The sequence below is a fragment of the Anomalospiza imberbis genome, chromosome 8, assembly GCF_031753505.1.
Source record: "Anomalospiza imberbis isolate Cuckoo-Finch-1a 21T00152 chromosome 8, ASM3175350v1, whole genome shotgun sequence".
NCBI classification, from domain to species: Eukaryota; Metazoa; Chordata; class Aves; order Passeriformes; family Viduidae; genus Anomalospiza; species Anomalospiza imberbis.
Genome location: NC_089688.1, coordinates 24,036,379 through 24,055,658, shown reverse-complemented (window position 1 = coordinate 24,055,658; position 19,280 = coordinate 24,036,379). Strand labels below are relative to the sequence as shown.

Genomic DNA, 19,280 nt, shown 5'->3' with positions numbered 1-19,280 from the left:
CTCTGGATGAGTTAGGGGGCACACTGTACATTTTGGAGTGTAATACGTCAACAGTTTCTCTACAGAGTGACGGGGTTCTTGGAGTCCAACTGTGCCTCTAATTCATGTGAATTAATAAATGTGTCTTTGATGATTTATTTCAATACAAATTACTTGCCAGTGTAAGCACAGCAGAATCCAGCTGCAGGCAGGATACTCAGGACCTTAGTAAATACCAACTTCTAAAAGCTTCAGTAAAACCTACCTGGGATTCCATCAGACTCAAGTGCCCATATCAGTTATTGTCAATTATTCCATCTGTAAGGACACGTCAGATACACAAAAGACAGCATGACTGCCCTGAAAGGATAACTTTAGCATAATGCACTTGACAATGAGAAAAGCAATAATAGCTATTTTGGGGACTAAAGCAAAATACAATGGATCTGATGACTAAGTGTTCTGGTCCCCAGTGTAAAAGCAAAGTAGATCCCTGTCGTATTTAACTTGATTCTTTTGAATTAAACACTCCCATTAAAGTTTCCCACAGTAGCTTTAATATTTAATTATGTATTCCACCAAAGAAAAGAACAAAATCTTTGCAAAGGGGTTTCTGGGCTTTTTTTTTTCTGGATGTGAAATATTTATCAGCATATCTCTTTGGACAAGTATTTTTATCCCCCAGGCAGGGAAAAAAACTTCCACGTTCAAATCAGTTTCAAAACATTTTATTTTACAGCTTGAAAGTTTTCTATATTTCAGCACCTCATGCCGTGACTTTGTTATTTCACTTGTTAATGAATGGTAATTAAATCTCTTTTGGCTGAAAAGGTTGGAGGGCTCCTGCTGTATTACAAAAACAATTTCTGAAAGTTACAAAAATGCCCAAGTGTCTAGAAATTAAAGCATAAAGTTTGCCATGTTTTGAGTCCAAGTTTTAATCACTCTGAAGGATTTGTGTGGGAGAACAGCATGTCCCAGTGAGTGTGCACATTCCCCTCAAATTGAACAGACATAATTATGTCACTTTGTATCTACCAGAGTAAACACAATGCTGCTCTTAATAACGCACATTGTGGCCACAAACTTCCTTGATCTTCCTAACAACTGTAGCTAACACTGCATAAACCCTATTATACACTACCTACACAGAGAACTGCTACATATGTACATCTAAGTAAAAACTTGTTAATTTTGCATTTGCTCAGCAGGGCTTGAAACATCAGCCTATTAATTTTTCTTCTTTTCTGTATTCTCATTTCTTTCAGGTGCTTTGAGTCAGAAGATAAATGGAGTGCGTGCTTACAACTGAGGTAGATAAAAGAGAAATAACTATATATTAAGGCATTTTGTGGCGTTACAGTGCTAAATAGAGACATAATATTGAAGAAGAAATATCTCCACTATCCATTTACATCCGTGCAGGCATCTGCTGGCATCAAATGGGCAGATTTGGTACACAGATTGTGTATTAACTAAGTTAATTCCAATACAAAATGTAAAATATATAAATGCAATATAAAATGTAATTCCAGTGTAAAAATGTGTTTTATTATATACAATATACAATTTTTTCCTGAAGGTGCTACAGTGATTTCAGTAGATTCTGAATCTCTTATAATTACAGTTTCTCAAACAAGAAACTGGGAACAGGAATGCAACTAGATGAGTGCATTCCTAGACTGCAATTTTGGGAATGGGTTTGCTTGAAGGAAAGCCCCCTGTGTTGAACTGAGGTACATCAGTCTTGAGAGGTGGTAATTTTGTCCTCATATCAATGCTGGATGGCTCCTTCTCCCTTTAAATAGAAACAAAGAAACAGAAAATTCATATTTCATTTCATTCATCCTTAGTTTACAAACTAAGGAAATCTGTGTCCTCCAGAGTTTCTTTGATGCAATCATGTATCAAGAGATCATTTTAAAAGCGTTGATTAAAGCCTGTTAAGCTAAACCTCCAAGACTAGGTGTCTGTTTGGATCTAATTACAAAACTACTGATGGTGTTTGGAATTATTAAAAATTAGAAATAAATTAGCTTTCTTTGTGCTACTCCCCAAAATGGTCAGAGCACCTCATTAGAGCAAGTACATACATGAGTCCATGACTTCAGATTTCTAATCACCATCATGTTCTACCTGGAATATGCCTGTTTTCAAACAAACAGCGACATTCATCAAAGGCACAATGGGGAGGTTTTTGTCCTTTGTTGAATTTTAATGAATACATAGTGCTATCTGTCTTCACATTTTAACAAAGTTCCAGTGATAATTGCCCTGTCTGTGACATTTGCAGAAAACTAGCAGTGTGCTGTAGGTGCACTGACAGCCCCAGGGAGTTGCTCCATCTGAGAATCCAGAAGATCTTGACTTTGATGACCTCAAGAGGAGGGAATGAGGGTTAGCTGGTTCCACTCTCACAAAGTTGGGGAGGTAAGCAGAGCACTACAAAGATGAAGGGCAATATTCCAACCTCACTGTGATATATCTGGATGCTTCAGAGAGGTCCTGAGATACTTAAGATCAATCAAGTGGAGCTTTATGGACTTCTAGTTTATCATAACAGCAGAAGTCTCAAGGCTTCACAAAGAAAGTCAGTACCATTACTATCTTTCACAGTCACTGAGATTGAGACACAAATGTGAGTGCTAACACACTTGTACAAAATCTAGCCTTTGTCCCATGAGTATCTTTGCTGAGTCCCCACTATGAGAAAAAAAACACTTCTGTAATTATTACTTTTCTATTTGCCCCTAAATAACGATCAGGATAGGAACAAGTTCAGAGAAAGTGTGTCAGATGTCTAGTTATGCATCCTTTTCTAAATTTGACCCATACAGAGGTAGGGGAATAGCCAAAAGATGGCACAGATGAACTTAACAATGAAGACCATTTATAATTGGTTTTAATTGTATCAATGTAGCCCTAATGGATATGCCAGCTGACAGCACTAGAAACTAACATTCTGTATCTAGATGGCTTATCTCATCTCATCTCATCTCATCTCATCTCATCTCATCTCATCTCATCTCATATCTCATCTCATCTCACTATTGGGCTTCCAAGTCTGGGGGGAGAAAATGATCCAGAATCCATGCTCCTTTTTTCCTCATGCTCCCATGGAGACAACAAACAGATGTGCTCATCAGTATGGAAAATTCTGTGCAGCTGAATACTATAATATATTATGCAGAATTAATGTGCAACCAGCCACGTGCAAAAGCTCCCAGTTACTACTGACATCCCTCAGTGCAGTTATTTACATATATAGGACTGCTGGATTAGGTCTCTGGTGTAGATTTAAGCTTCATATTTTCTCACAAATCCTTATCGAGATCAAAATGGGATCCTGGTGCTAGAAGCAACTAGGAAAATAGTGATGCAGAAAGGGTTCAAGGAGTTGAAGTTAAAAATAGGAAGAGATAGAACAAGAACAGCTAAGACAACTGGGAAAAGCAACATTCAGAATCAGAGAGCTGAAAAAGAGGATTTCAAATTCACAACCAAAATCTTAAACACTGAATTTTCATTTTTAACACAAGACAAAGCTAAATTCTTCCTGTCACTATATTCCTTCAGCATCACGTGCGAAGCGGCATTTATTCAGTACCACAATGTTAAATCACAACTCAAAGCTATCTTGTGCAAATCAATAAAAGTTTAAGATGATAACTTTGTGTAAGGTTATCTGAGAGTATTAATTCTCTTTCATACCAGGGTGGTCAATAATGTTGTTAATACTATTGTCCTGACAGGATCATCTTTTTATTAGCAAAACCAGCTACATTTATTTCAGACATGATGTTAACATTAGCCAGCAAGACAGAGAATCAAGTCAGTGGTTTTCTGTCAGCTGGGATTTAGAGATATCTGAGATTGTATGAATCAAAGGGCCCTGGCTCTTTGGCCAGCATTCACACAGCAGGCACTGCCTGTCCAGCTCTGCCTGAGGCAGAGGGGTGTGGGATGGCTGGAAGGCAGGGAAGAGGACTCTTTGGGGAAGAACCTGACACAACAGGTTCTCTCTGTGCAGAAAGCCAGCAATGTGTCTTGCACACCGGGCAGGCTGGAGAAGGAGGGCTGCACAAGGTTGTTTTCCCTTGCCAACACAAAGCACAGCCTAGAGACAGCAGAAGTTGTCGTTACCCAGGGCTGGTATGCCCAGTTATGTCTCTGGGTTCTTCAAAGCAGGATGCAGTCCAACAGGCTTGACTGGGGTACAAAGCAATGAGGGGCAGAGGAGAGCAAAACCACCCCTCTACTGCCACAAACAAGAGAGGTGCAAGCCAGGGCTGGCAGCACAGGGCTGCTGCCTGCTGAGGCTGTGGTGGGGGGCACAAGATGATGCCAGCCTGCAGAAGCACCACTAACAGTACCTGAATGTGCTTCTAAAACACAGATGCCACAAAGACACCAATGCTCATCAGACTACTACCTGCCCCAATGGCAGGCATCTATCCTGATCCGATAAACAGTGTAGCCAGCAATAAATGACTTCCACTATGAAATTCCTTTTGCCGTATAACATGCCCCCATTCTGCCACCATCAACTTACTCAGTATTTTTTATTTTAAAGCAATTATGTCCTTAACAAGTGGAGTTTTTATGACAGGAATTAATTCTAGGTGAGATATAACAATAAAATGTGGGTGAACTTCTCCTCATTTTATGAAGAGAAAGCTATATGATGCCAGAGTCCAAAATGGAAATATCAAATCTACTATGAAGGAGACATTTAGCTGCTGGAAATGGATTATCAGGCATTATGGTAAACTCACATATTGATCCTAAAGCACCAGAAAGGCCATTAGCACTGCACAATTGTCGCTAATTCCAAACATTAAGGTAACATTGTGCAATTTGCAGATGGACAAAAGTCACTGTTCATCACTGATTATTTTGCTAATTTAGTCATCAAATCATTTGTTGTCATAAATTAAGGAAGAATTAATAAAGGCAACTTTGAATTATATTCAGCAATAGTAAAGAACCATTGGCTTTAGTGTGTAAGGAAGGCACAGGCTGAGGATGGAAATGAGTGGAAAGACAAAAGGCTTTCTGTGCATACGGAAAAACTCGTTAACAGATCACATCATCTGACTGCAGAAATTTAAGAAATCTCTTGTTAAAAGTAATGCCCACCCTCAGCAAGTTTTCAGATGACGAGCTGAATGGGGCAGTTGACTCACCTGAGGGATGGGATGCCATCCAGAGGGACCTGGATAAGCTCAAGAAGTGACCCTCTTGTGAGGGTCCACAAGACCAAGTGTGGAGGGCTGGAACTGAGTCAGGGCAAGCCCTGGCATCAATCCAGGCTGGGGGATGAGCAGATGGAGAGCAGCCCTGCCCAGAAGGAATTGGGGGTGCAGTGGGTGAGAGGCTGAACATGAGCCAGCCATGGGCACTCACACCCCAGAAATCCTGCTGCAGCAGGACAAGGGATAAGGGTTTTTAACTAAAGGAGGGTAGATTTAAGAAGGAGATATAAGAAGGTAGATATAAGAAGGAAAATTTCTATTATGAGGGTGGTGAAAGACTGGCCCAAGTTGCCCAGAGAGGTGGGAGATGCCCCATCCCAGAAACATTCAAGGTCGGGCTGGGGCTCTGAGCACCTCATCTGGATGGAGGTGTCCCTGCTCATTGCAGGGGGGTTGGACTAGATGGCCTTTAAATGTCCCTTCCAACCCAAACTGTTCTATAATTCTGTGCTTTGATGTCAGAGACAAGACACTGATCTGTGTTCTCTGGGCACCATCTCATTGGTATGAATAATTTAACTGGACTGCAGAACATGTTCAGCAACATCTCTGATGGATGTTCTTGTCCTGGCCATAGATCATGGTAAATCCAGACCAGACTGAAGGAACGTGGAGGATAACATTCAGGAAAATTAGGCAACAAAACTTTATCACCTCAGTCAAATTTGGCCACATTCTGATCCAAAGGGCCTAAACTAAAATCTAGTTTATGCAGAAAGCTGTGTAGACAAAACTGTTGTTTTCCCATACTTCTTCTGTTGCTCCTTGCGTTTCTGAGACAGATATTTCTTTTTCACTTCCAGAAGCTCATTGTTAAGTCTTTCAATTTCATTTTTGTATTCTTTGCTCTGTGTTTCACACATACTCAGTTCTGAGGACAAAGCCTAATAAACAAAACACAAACAGCAGAAACAGGAGATGTTGCTTCACTTACACATGAGTACTTTTACAAGCACTTTCTCCTTTTATATTTGATGATGTAAGATATGATCATTTTCTACCACAATTCTTTTTCCCACTTGATGTTTCATTTAATCTCACCTCTGTTCACCTAAAAACATCTTACAAAATAAAGGCTATGTCATTTAACCATAATACAACATGTAAAATATGTTCCAAGCTTTACGGGAATGGCATTAATAGATACATTAGCTCTTAATTTCTGAGACATAAAGCTGGGCAAAAATCCAAAGTTAAGGTCTTAATAAGCCAGGGAATGATTTTATAATAATGGGGTTTATCCACAGGAATGCACTGCTAAGTGGAGTAATTCAATCCACACAGGCAAAGTGGTACCAGGCACTGCAAATATGAATACAAAGCCACTTCTTGTGAATCAGTAAAATTTAAAAAACAGAGGAGTGTACATAGTGCACCTTCTTTCTTTCAAAAGAATAATAAGCTTGACCTGGCACCCCAAAATGGCATGCATGCCAGCATGCTACAGCATGCTGTGCCTGAAATACAAAGCAGCAATTGACTGCATTAAGGACAAATGAGGACCGTATGGAGAACTTCAAATCACGTTCAGTTTAGCTAAACTCTGGCTTCTATTTTACATTTTCTACATTGTTTTTCTTCTCCATGGAAAGCTAAGATTTGCATAACAGCCTCTTTGTTTCCTAAGGGCCCATCTGCTCCTGCATTTTTTTCCTCGTGGTTAGTATAGACGTGATTATGATGCAGTGAACAGGAGATGATGACTTCAACAGAGAGAGGAGCTGCAGAAGTAGATGAACTCCTGGGGAGACTGATCTCTCATGCAGGCAAGAATAGAAGATCAGCTTATTCATAGAATATCAGAGAATTCTATCAAAGAATCACTTTTTAATATTATGCTTTTTAAATGCTCTACAAGATTCTTTTGGAAGCAGGAACTCCTCTCTCCAACTGATGAGGGGTTAGAACAGGTTCCTCCTGTCATCACCACAAAATCTGCAAATCTAAATATACACGTACACATGGCAAGAGAAATAACAGTAACTTAAGACTGGATTCTCAGTATATTCCCACTAGTTTGTTAAAAAGAAAACAAAATGGCTTTGATTTGCTTCTTAAAGATATTAACAGTTTAAGATAAAGGGAAGGAGAATAAGCTGAATGAAAAGCTGGCAGTATTCCAGAATGCCCATGCAAAAAACATATTTACAGCATTGTGCTGCTAACTCATCTTGTAATAAGACTTTTCCTCTATTTTAATTAAACAAAGTAGCATAATGTGCAAAAAAAAAGTTAGTTTACTGCTCTGTGTTGTCCCTTGAGGAGAGGCAGCGATAACCCTGCTTTCCTGGTCTAATGCACTAGGGCAGGCACACAGCTCACTGAGGATCTCCCTGCAGCCCCTCCCCAGGGGCAGGGGGCACCTCTTACTTTGATCTGCTTCGTCTTCTCGCGGAGGATGCTCCGGTACTGCTGCAGCTGCTCCGGGGCCTCGGGACCAGGCTGCCGGGCCAGCACGTGCCTCAGCTCCACATACAGCTTCTCCTTTTCCTAAGGAAGGGACGAGAGAAGGAGCTCTCATGAAACTGCTACGGCAGCAGCACAGCCTGAGAGGAAATCAACCTCACTGAATATTGCAACTCAGTCAGGAAGGTATTTGGAGAAACAAATCTGCCTGGGTGTCAGGCTTTCCTCACTAGCCATAAGGTATTTAAAGTTGTTGTGATAGCAATGGGAGAGCTCATTAAGATAAACATGCAGCTACTTCAAACCATGAATGAAATGCTCTTAAACACCATCACCAGCAAGCACTCTCTACCTCAGCACTTACTGGAAGAGTATCCAGGGCTGGGAAATTAATCACTAGAAACTGTGCTTATTGCAATCTTTCTTCTTATGAGTCACATTGCCTTACATTAAGGATCACAGCTTCACCCCACAGGATGTGAGCTGGCTATAGAAATGTCAGCAAAGGACTGTACAAAAGAGTTACTTCTTCCAAAGAAAATCCTGCAAAGCACATGTACACACACACAGATATTTATATATATATAACCTTTTTGTTTAACTGCAGGGGCTCTGGGAAAGGGAAAGAAATTATAAACAGCAACAATTATAACTAGCACAATTACCAAGTAATTTTTGTCATGTGTCTCCTTATCCTTTATGTTGGAACAGTAATACTTGTGGGAGTTGGATATTGCCATGCCTGAAAAGAAACCACACCATGGATCCACTTACAGCTTTCTGTACTGAAATGCTGCTTTCAGCTGTGTTTTGAGAGTGTACTTGTTTTGAGTCTGAGAAATAAAGCTCTGAAAAAAGCCACCTTCATAGTTTTGCACATTACAATAGTTTTACTATCCTGGAAAACTAAGATCATTAAATAGTATTATTTAGTAAGATCACATCCTTTTCAGGTACATTGAAAACTGGAGTTAAAAAGGAGACTAGCAGATAAAAGATTTAACTGAGGAAGACAAAAACCCCAAGAAGAAGGTTGGATAGGTGTTTATTTACACTGGATTTGGCAAAGCCCCTTTTAACTGTCTTTTTTATAAGGGCTTTCTACAACTCTTACCACAGAATTCATCTGTTGATGTGGGAAATGGTGCCATCACATCATCTAAAATTGCTACATTTGGTCTTTCTCAGTGGTTGAGCCAGGGTTTTCAGAAGTGGTTTGCTATTTTGAAGATGTAAAATTTTAGGTGTCCAGTCTTCAAGAGCATAAGGAGTCTGGAGTTTTTAGACCTCATCATTTTCTGAAAACTATGCGCTACAATGGTCACAAGCTGGGTCCTCAAAATGGAATCACTTCAAATCATGCCTTACTTTTGCAAGCATTGTCCTTAAACTCTGCAGATTACTGAGGAAGAATTCCTTATAAATGAAATTGTTCACAGTTTATCTCTGGAAAAATCAAAACCTCCTGCGACTCAGACTGAGTTTTGCATAGCAGCAAATACTAAATTGAGAATTCAGTCTGAATAAAGAGTTATTATTCCACTTCATAGTGGTATTCCTACTACCAGCTTTTCTTCCTGAAGAAGTAAGATTTTTACTGCAAGGTAAAAACAACTGCAAAAGAAAAATCCACCTTGTTAAAATCTGGCCAGTCAATATTAACATTTCAACCCTGAATGCATCATATATTTGTATTTTGTAATAGTGCAATGGTAATTTGGATAAATATGGGGCAACTGATGGATTGAAGGTCTTAAGTGCAATTGTTTTCCCATTTTTTTCTCTCCCTACCCTCTACAACAGCCAACCAAGCTCTTCAAACACTGTGCAATGGTGTGTATAATAACCTCATTTAGAGACAAAGCATGCAACTCTATTGTAAGGAGAATCTATTTTACACAGCAGAGACTCATTAGGTGTCCAATATATATTGTATCCATAATCAACAGAGGCAGAACCAGATGTCTGATAATGCATATCTTGTCCTTCCTTGCTGAGCACTGTCCATCTCTTTTACATCTAGTCAATTAATTTGTCACTGGGTTAGAAGCACCGTATGTCAGGAAAACATTAAAAGAAAACCCTGGATACTTCTTTCCTCCTCAGCAGAAGCTTGTATTCACAGGTTGGCATTTTCTTAATTTCTGATAATTTAACCCCAGGATCCAAAAAATAAATTAAAAATAAACAAATTAATTTCAATTAATTTAAAAACACCAACCACAAGAGTAAATGTACATGAGTTACAAGGTACATTGGCAGGTGCTTCCATCTCTACACATAAGAAATCAGAAATGATCAAGAAAAAAATATCAGCACGAATTCATAAAGAAAAACTTTGTTTTCTATAATAGATTAGGTCAATCCATTATGACTGGGTTTCTTTGGCTCGTCCCAAACTGCCTCCCCTCACATTTCCCTCCATCCTCACACCAGGCTGCCATCATAACACACATCTTACTACAGTTGTGAGGTTTTGAGATCAAGGAACTTAGAGTCACAAACACACTGGGAGGCACAACTCTTCTTCTGGAGGTGAAGGAAGAGCCATCAAATCTCTGTAAATCCATGCTGTTAAGCCTCCACTGGTAAGAGTAATGCACCTATGATCAGATAAGGTCTAGGCCAGTAACAAAGCTTTTTATGGGATCTTTCCACCACGGAATTCCCATGGAATTCAGCAGATGTTTGACTGTAGGACTGAGCCCATAACATCAACAAGCTTCACTGGTCTATGACACAAACTAAGCCAAGATGATGGTGGAGAGATGATGGCACATTCATTTTGTGTATGTAGGGCATGCTGGGACACTCAGACTGAGGACTACAGTTAAATTTCAGGCATTCTAAAGAGAACTTCAGGACCTCTGTGAATACCTGCTGTAAAAATTCTGCAAATAAAATGGCATATTATTTTCAGAATACCCCTTCCTGCCTTAGATTTGTTTCCCAGGGGATCTCTGAGGAGCTCACAGATCTGTCTGTAGGCCCAGCCATGACAGTAATTTTCTTCATCCCTAAGTCTCTCACCCATTAATTTGGAGAGGGAGGGTGGGGAAGTAAGTGGTTCTTTCCCCTAAGTTTAACTAGGTTCTGTCTCAGCCATATTCTGGTGTTCTCCTGGCCTGCTCGCTCTACAGCAAATTGAGAAAAAAATGTTTTCTTCTGCAGAAGACTGGCTAGCATTTGGCAAACTTCAGTTGATTGTCCAGGATCAGGTGGTCACGAGCTGGCTCCATCTTCAGCAAGAAGAATCACTTTTGCCAGCCAAATCCTACTTCAAAAGAAGATATTGCTGCTGACCAGCACAGCACCGTTTGCTTTTCCATGTGAGAAGGACCATCAGTTCCATCAGACACATTCCCAAAGTGACAGCAAGGCATTCCCAGCCATTGACAGGGAGTGGGAAGCATTCACCAGTTCCAGGCTGGAATAGAGCTCTAAAGATGTGACCCCATTTTGTGTTATCCTGTCCCTCACCATGACACCAGGAAATAGCACACCTTGTTAGTTCCCCCAGGGTTTTATCCTGAACCAGAGATGCTGGATGACCATACATTTAATGAAGATGGTTTCACAGCAGAAAAAGGCCCTGCAGTCCCAGATTCTTCATTTTTATCAGTTCTTTCCAAATAGATAATTCAACAAATTTACTTGGCATGTCAGCACCCCAAGAGCTTTCTCCACCAGACCTGCAAAAATCCTATCATGCACCAAAAGCTTTTTATCACATTAATTACTAAAGGAAAAAAATACCCAAAATAAAACAAAAACAATACAAACAAACAAACCAACCACACACAGAAAAAAAAAAAAAAAAACCACAAAATTGTCCAAAAGACTTTGCATCACAGTAAATTTAACTAACGCCAGTTCCTGTCTCCAGAAACTGAGCTAAAGAAAAAACTCAAAAAGATAAAGATGTAGTGCAAAAGTTTGCAATATAGTGTATGGCAGCAGTCCCTAAAACATTCAACCTATAATAAAAAAATAAAGAATAAAATTAAAAAATAATAAAATTTTAATTTTTTTAAAATTAAAATTAAAACATCTTATTTTAATTAGTAAGGTGGAGAAGGCAATATAGTAACTGTGCAAGCACTCCATAGTTCCTCATGGCTTTGGTGGGGATAACAAGTCAGTCAACGTGCCATGGGGGGTTTCTTGTTTATTGGCACTATAACCAAAATGTCAGGGCTGTGCTGAACTCCAGAGGCATTTTGTTTATGACACCATGCAGCAGCAAAGCATCCTTAGGGGTGGTGATTCCTCTTCATAAGTGTTAAACAGGACACAGAAATCTGGATTAAATACATACACAGCCATACATATCTAGTCATAGTCATTTTCGCTGTATAAGCTCTACACTTACTTGTTGTTGTGTATACCTAGCAGTAGCTGTTGGCTCAGGACATCTATCTTTAAAAGTTTTATCAGGTAAAGAAAAAAATTAGCATATGGTGACCTTCAGAAATTTTATAATAACAGAAGAAAGTTGCCTCCAGCACTATGAGAAATGTGCAGTAAAAACTTTCTCTGTAAACAGTTTCCAAAAGCTCCTGCTCTTTCCTGTCTATTCCACACCCATCAGCAAACAACCTTGCAAGGATGCAGTTCCCTAGAACAGCTCCTGTTTTCATTATCACCTAGACACTTCTTAATCTCTCACCAGTGTGAGGTTTGTTATTGGATAAATTAATTACGTTTGAAAGAGGACACTGAGGCCCTTTCACAGTGAGGCAACACTAACACTGTGTTAGATGTTTTGGGTTTTCCTGTGAAAACCACCAGCTTGAAGGAAAGGCTGGGATAGTCTCATCTTTGGTGAAATCTGCACCACTCACACTTGTCTTGTAACTCATTTCTCCAGATGATAATAATGCTTCTCAAGAGCAATTCTGTTTCCTTGGCACAGAGCAAACTGCACCAAATTGACTGGCATTTTCAAAACAGCTTAATGAGAGAGGAAAGAAACCTTGGAGCACCTTATAAGGTCTTCACCCTTGGCCTTTTGCAACAGCAAGAGCTGAATACTGCAGTATCATCATCTTCCACAAACAACAAAGTATGAACATTTCCACCTGGAGTGCAGCTGCAACTTATTTTTATTATTATTGCTAGAAACTGTTACTATCAGATCTTCCCTAATAAGGGTGTAGGAAAACAGTATTTTTTCCAATGAACAAATAAATACATATACTTCTTTCAACTTTTGAACTCTGAGACACAAGGTTAAGAATCTATCCAAAGAAAATGGCATGGATGTGTCTTGCTGAAATAACAGCTACAGTATCCTTTTTACTATTGACTCCTTTTTACTATTACTCCTTTTTATAAACTCTTGAGAGTTTATAAAATCATTAATCAGAGTAGCTCATTTAATCACAGTGTTTCTACTTTACATTGCAGAAGATTATCAATAATTATCTCCTATTCTATATGTGTGAGCAGAAATATACACACATATACACATGAAAGTGAGCTGTTCCTTGAAGGTGAGAATGACCCCTGACATGAAGTGGGTTGATGTAAATATTCCAACTATTTTCACAGTGCCTGCAGCTTGACAGCTGGGATGAAGAGAGCTCTAAACAAATTTTTGTTTTGCATTCTAGTAGCAGTTTGTCTTAAAGTGACCTGGAGGAGATCAGAGGTTGATACAAATCTTATCAACAAGGTTTCTAAATATTCTAAGTGAATAAGTCTACAAAGCAAATGATAGGGAACCTTTCACTGTATAATAATTTCATTATGCAGGGTTCTAAGAAAAAAAACCCAAATTAAGTCTCTTCTTCAGATCTAGAGTATTTGACTTAAAAACCTGTGTATTTTAATGTCAGTGTAATGGCATGTATTTCAGCTATTCAATAGCCATTTAGATTTTTAAAATTTTAGATGAATCAAAGAATTACCACAGCTCTGTTGATAATGATTAGCTGTTCCTGCAGGTGACAGCTTGGGGTGAGAATTCCCAGTAGACCTAGCTTCTCTTCTCACTTCAGACTGATCTTACAGATGACCTCAAAGGGTCACGAGAGATTGCAGAGCTCCTTCTAAAAATATCTATTTTTAAGTTAGGCTACTACATCTCTTTAGTTACCTGCTTGACTTAGATCTTTAGATTTCCCTGAAAGATGAGAGCACTTTGCTTCAAGTCCTTTGGTGTTCTGGAATTGCTGCCTCTGAACAGCTGCCTCAAAGTCAAGCCACCACTTAAATCTACAATCCCTTGCCTAACAAGGCAGTAAAGCCTACATACATCTTTTTGACAGGACAGCAGAGTTCCCCTGCATAAGTCAAGTACCTCAGGGAAGAAAGACTAGTCTCCTGTTACACTTTGGAACCTATTAAGAAATAACAGTACATCTAAGAAACACACACAGCAATTCTGAAATCATGAATGTTTTAATGCATGGCTTCCTTCAAACTCACTGTAACTAGAGCTGAGCCTCTGCTATTCTTCAAGGAGTTCTGTTTCAGCTCCCCTTGCCTGCTTCTTAAAATTCAAAGAAACAGAAACAGGACTAAAGGAAGGGGAAAGACAGTGAATCCTAATGTCCATGTAAAGACAACTGCTGTGCTCAAGTGTCCCATCCCCCGTTTAAGATTACAGCTGTATCTGCTTAGACAGGCATGGGAAGCCTTGAGCTCTGAGCCTCCAAGAGGTGCAGCACTTGGCTGACTGATGCACCCTACTTGGCACAGACTCTCCCTACTGAGGTTCATGGCTCCTGTACCCTCAGCAGCACATTTCTGGATGTCTCAAGAGAAAAGTGGAGAAATGGGGTTCTTTCTACCCCTGATTGTGTCCTCCTATGTACTATTTTAAGCCAGCCTTCTAAAAAAGCCCAACCAGCCACAGTGACTCTACCTGCCTTTCTCTAACAGCTGCAAAACAGCTGCAGCATCTTTCTGCCTGTGTTCCCTCAACAACAGCACCATTCACAGTAAGAATGAAAATAAGAGAACTGGAATAAAACACAATTAGTCTGTTCCTATGGAATTACTTTTTTTGTGGGGGTATTACTGTTGTTACAACTGTCATACAAGATCATAATCCATCACTGACTGGGATGCTGTAGATTGTCCATATCTTGCTGCTGAGGGTAGAGCAGAACAGCCCTTATCTTAACACAAGAACACCTGCCAAAGGGTGAATACTAAAGAAGTACCTCTAGCTCTGGGCCACCCTATAGAATATGGGCTTGTGAATGTATTGCTACACTGCTGCTGCACTCCTGCAGTATTTCAGCTTCTCTGGCAGATTCTGGATGGCTGACAGTCAGTATCGGATTGCTACAGCACTGCAAAGTCTGTGTGCTGCAGTGTATTCAGTCAGCACAGCAAGTCATTTATTTTCCCTTAACAAGATAACTGGTTGATTAATATACTTTACCCTGGGGTGCACAGCAGATTTATTTCCTTCTCAGATACATGCTGAACACAGGAATGAGGAGTAAACAAGGTTGTTTTCAGTTGTTATTTACTGGAACAATTCCTAAACTTTTTATCCAAGCTTTTTTTCTAGCAAACTAATGTTGAAGTTAAGGGCAATTCTGACTAAGAACTTTAGGACTGGGTCATTTTACAAAATATTTTCAGTGTAATGATACAAGGTATCCACAGTCAGGATTCTGGGTTCAAACCAAATATAATGTATTTGAATGAAACACTTTGGTGATCACTGTTTCTGTTTTGCTGATGCAAATTACAGCTGACAGTGCTGTGTCTTAGGTTCTTATACAGCATCCTTGTTTCAGTATCTGAATGGTATTAAATCTTTACTGTACACATGCTGAAGAACTGCTTCCAGCCAGGGCAGTGATCCTCTTCTCATTCTACAAGAGTTCTGGACACAAGGAGTTATTATGTGAATTGCCAAAGTTCACTAAAACTCCTTGAAGACACACAGGAATGAAACTCAGTCTCCCAGTCCCCCAGGACCACCATGCTGGTGGCTGTGTCAGTACTCCTGCTCCCTGCATTTCAGAAATAGCAGGCCTGGACTACAGCAGGAGGTTACAAATGTAGGAGAAAACTCACAATAAGCCACAGTGTACTTGAAGACAACAACCTCTTTGGGCATGCTAAACTTCATGACTGGGAGTACATGTATTAGAATGCAGAACACAAAACTATGTTTGACATTCATCTATGAAGGATAGTATTTGTGTAATTAAAACAATCTTGAATGATGAGGAGGGATGACATCTGATGACCCTCCAGAGTTCTCTTCAAGCTCAAACTCAAGTAAATATATCAATTATTTTAAAAACCGTGTAAGATAGATTCAGCATTCATGTATACTTGCCACCTATAAACCCTAAGGGATTTTAACTGTGCTTGCAACTTCCTCAGCTTTGTAAATAACAACTGAATATTTCTGACCAAAACATCATTAGATGAACAATAAATGGTGCAGATCCCAAGAAGTTATTTTCTCAAATAAACTTGCACCTTGCTTCTGTCCAGTACCATTTATCATGGGAAATCTGTTTTATTTATGAGGGCGGGGTAGTTTCACAGACAGTCAATTACAATTATCTCTTCCACTAAGAAAACTGTTCACCAAAAGTATTTTGTTTGCTCACTAGGTAATCTGCTTTGCTTCCCATTTCTCAGCGACAGAAATATTTGCACTATTTTTATTGGAAAATTATTTTCTCACCCTAAAGAGCAGCCAATTATCTCCACCTGGTGACATTAAAGTGATCAGCATACTTCCTAGCCATTTTTTTCAAAACGCTGTTTAAACAAACATAACAAAAAAAAGGCTATTTTTCTGGGAAGACTTTATTCTCTTCCACTTGAATTGCAACATATGTGGGAGGAGGAAAGGAATCTAAATGTCAGTGTGTTTTTAAGAGCAGTTTATCATGCTGTAAATTTCAATAGCATAGAACATCTTCTAATTCTAGATGGACTGAGATTAGAAGGTCTAAAATAAACTAATGCACCAAGAAGTGTATTGGAGATAAGTAGAAATACAAAATCAACTCCTTTCTGAAGAGAGCTAGGGCAAGAACTGAACATTCCTCAAATATTTATTGAAATATTAAAGCTTACACAAAACTTTCAGGTAGATATGTAGACCCTCAAGAGACCTTCACACAGGTGAGTCATACCTTGAATGTTTTTGAGATATGATTCCTTGCATGTGAGCCGTGGTAAATTGCACCAAGATTTAACACAATTATCCTACAATTGGCTTAGTGTGAGTGGTTCTGCCCTACTCACTGAACCCTGCTTGCTACACAATTAATTTTTTTAAAATTAAATAATTAAATTAATTGGGAAAAAATTAGCAAGCATCAGAACAAAAGACACTAGAGATATTCTAATTGCATGGAAAAAATCATCATGCCAGGCACAGAATCACTGAAAGACATTAATCCTTCAATTTAAAACCAATATTAAATGCAAATCATCTCCACTTAGAGTCAAAGCTAAAATCCTCACTCAAAGTCCTAGTTTAGCAATGAACCTTTCAAACACAACAAAAGGAAAATAAAAGAATGGCACAAGAAAGAAAGAATCTAAGAGTAGCTCTAAAGGGTGACGATGCATTAGTACCTCCATGTGTCACTTCATTCTGCACTGGAGATTCCAATTCAAATAAGTTTCAAGGTATTGGACTGAAATTATTTTGATGGCACTAATTCCATAGACTGTTATGCATCATAATATTGAGCTAGTAATGAGATATTTTTTATCTATCACAAGTTAGAACTGGGTTGCAGCCAGAGTTCATGGGCACATATTTGTTTCATTTGGAAAAAGAACAGAGCTTGTCTTTGGAGTCTAAATCAAGGCTATTCTTACTGTGTGCCTTTGACACATCCGCCTAATTCTGCATGACACTGGGGAAGTAAACTTTTTCTTTATGATTCATATCCAGCTGAAAGCCAAAAAGTAAATGTTAGGCCTGAGTCTTTATGGTATTTCCCATTTCTTTATTTCAATGCAAATCCCCTGAAATTCCAGCCACCAACTTAGAACTGGAGCCATAACCTCAAACCTCACACTCCACCCAGTACTGTTTTCTCTCTTGTTTCTTTAAGGTACATAGCAACATTTAGGTTTTTTATAAGGACAGGAAAGCATTTTTCTGCCCTTCTCCTCCCACCCTGCCCAGGAACCATTTGATCAATGGCTAGAAGTTTTGGCAGCTTAAATTTTTCAGTCAGGATCATAGAATAATACCATGTTGGAAGTAAACCTCAAGATTTATATGGTCCAACCTTTCTTTCATTCTCATTTGCTTATATTGGTGACCACATATGAGAGCAAACAGTAAATTTGCCGTCCCTTTAATGGGACCACTCCTGCAAGGGCTTTGGGATTAGATCTTAAATTGACACCTTTTAATTCTCTGAATCATATAATAGAAGGTTGTAAGGGGACCTAAAGGATCATCTGGTCCAGCCTTTCTCAACAAAAGCACCATCTTGACAAGATGGCCCAGTACCCTGTCCAGATGGATCTAAAAATGTCCAGTGTTAGGAAATGCACCACTTCCCCAAGGGGATTATTGCCATGCCTGCCAAATGTTCTCACTGTTAACAACTTTCCTCTTCTGTCCAGTCAGAATTCCACAGGAGTAACCTGAACCTATTATCCCCATCTTTGCCATGTGATTCCCTGTAAAAAGAAAATCTCCACCTTCTTTCTAACCACCCTTTCAATACTGGAACATGGTTATGAGGTCTCCCCTCAGCCTTGTTTTGTCAAAGCCAAACAAATCCGGTAGTTTCAGACTTTCCTCCTACGGCAAGCTTTCCAATCCTTTATCTTTGTGGCCTTCTTTTGGACCCACTCCTGCCTGTCTTTTCTATATAGCAGGGACCAAAACTGAGCACAGTATTCTATGTGTGGCGTGACAAGTGGTGAATAACCTCTGCTGGTGATGCCCTTGTTGACATAACCCAGCACCCTGTTGCCCTTCTTTGCTGCAGCAGCAGAACGTTCACTCATATTGAGCTTGTTGTCCACCAGGATGCCCAGGTCCCTTTCCAGAGAGCTGCTCCCCAACCACATAGATCCCAGCCTGGCACTCCTGGACTGAACTTTCCAGCTTTAAGACCTTACACTTGTCCTTGCTGAACTTCACTCTCTTAAAGCATTGTTGCTATTTCACTTCTCCTATTTAACAGTGGGCCAATATTTTATGTCTATTTCTGCTTGTTGTTTACATACCTGAAGAGCTCTTTCTTGTGGTTTTTTACTACTCTGGCCAATTTCAGTTCACTTAGTGGTGCAATTCCTTTGTGCTGATCTGTTTATGCCAGCTACTGCCTATGCAATGAGATGCAATTTTACTGGCAGGCAATTCTGCCATTCAAGAGCTGCTATAAGCTAAATCAGAAAAGTGACTTTTTTGCTGGTAGAAATGGGGCTTTTAAGCATAGAAAAGGCCTGGAGCTCAATATACTCACACTTTTAATTGAGGGCTGAGAGAACTGCTAGCTTGAGCTGCAAGATAGGGCATTAATCCAGTGCTTCCAGAGGAAGTAAAATCCTCCAGGAAGCAGAGATAGAAAAGCACCAAGTCCTACTGCACTATAAAAAGCTAAAAAGAAAATTTCCCTTTTCATTTTTGGATGGAAAATCCCTTCAAAAGGCTGACTTCATATATAAATG

At 39.5% G+C, this 19,280-nt stretch overlaps 1 protein-coding gene across 2 annotated transcripts in view; it reads right to left on the bottom strand.

The window, feature by feature from the left end:
* Positions 1 to 691: 691 nt before the first annotated feature.
* CFAP58 (cilia and flagella associated protein 58) overlaps positions 692 to 19,280 on the bottom strand; it is a 57,602-nt gene continuing 39,013 nt past the window's right edge. Inside the window, exons 16-18 of one of the 2 annotated variants that reach the window (XR_011001477.1) lie at positions 7,605 to 7,724; positions 5,889 to 6,118; positions 692 to 1,777 (exon numbers count right to left, since the gene is read on the bottom strand). Coding sequence is in view for 1 of the 2 variants with exons in the window: in XM_068198002.1 (XP_068054103.1) it covers positions 1,657 to 1,777; positions 5,985 to 6,118; positions 7,605 to 7,724 (375 nt within the window). In the remaining variant the exon portion in view is untranslated. The remainder of the gene's footprint in view (positions 1,778 to 5,888; positions 6,119 to 7,604; positions 7,725 to 19,280) is intronic. The other variant, XM_068198002.1, reaches the window with a different exon arrangement.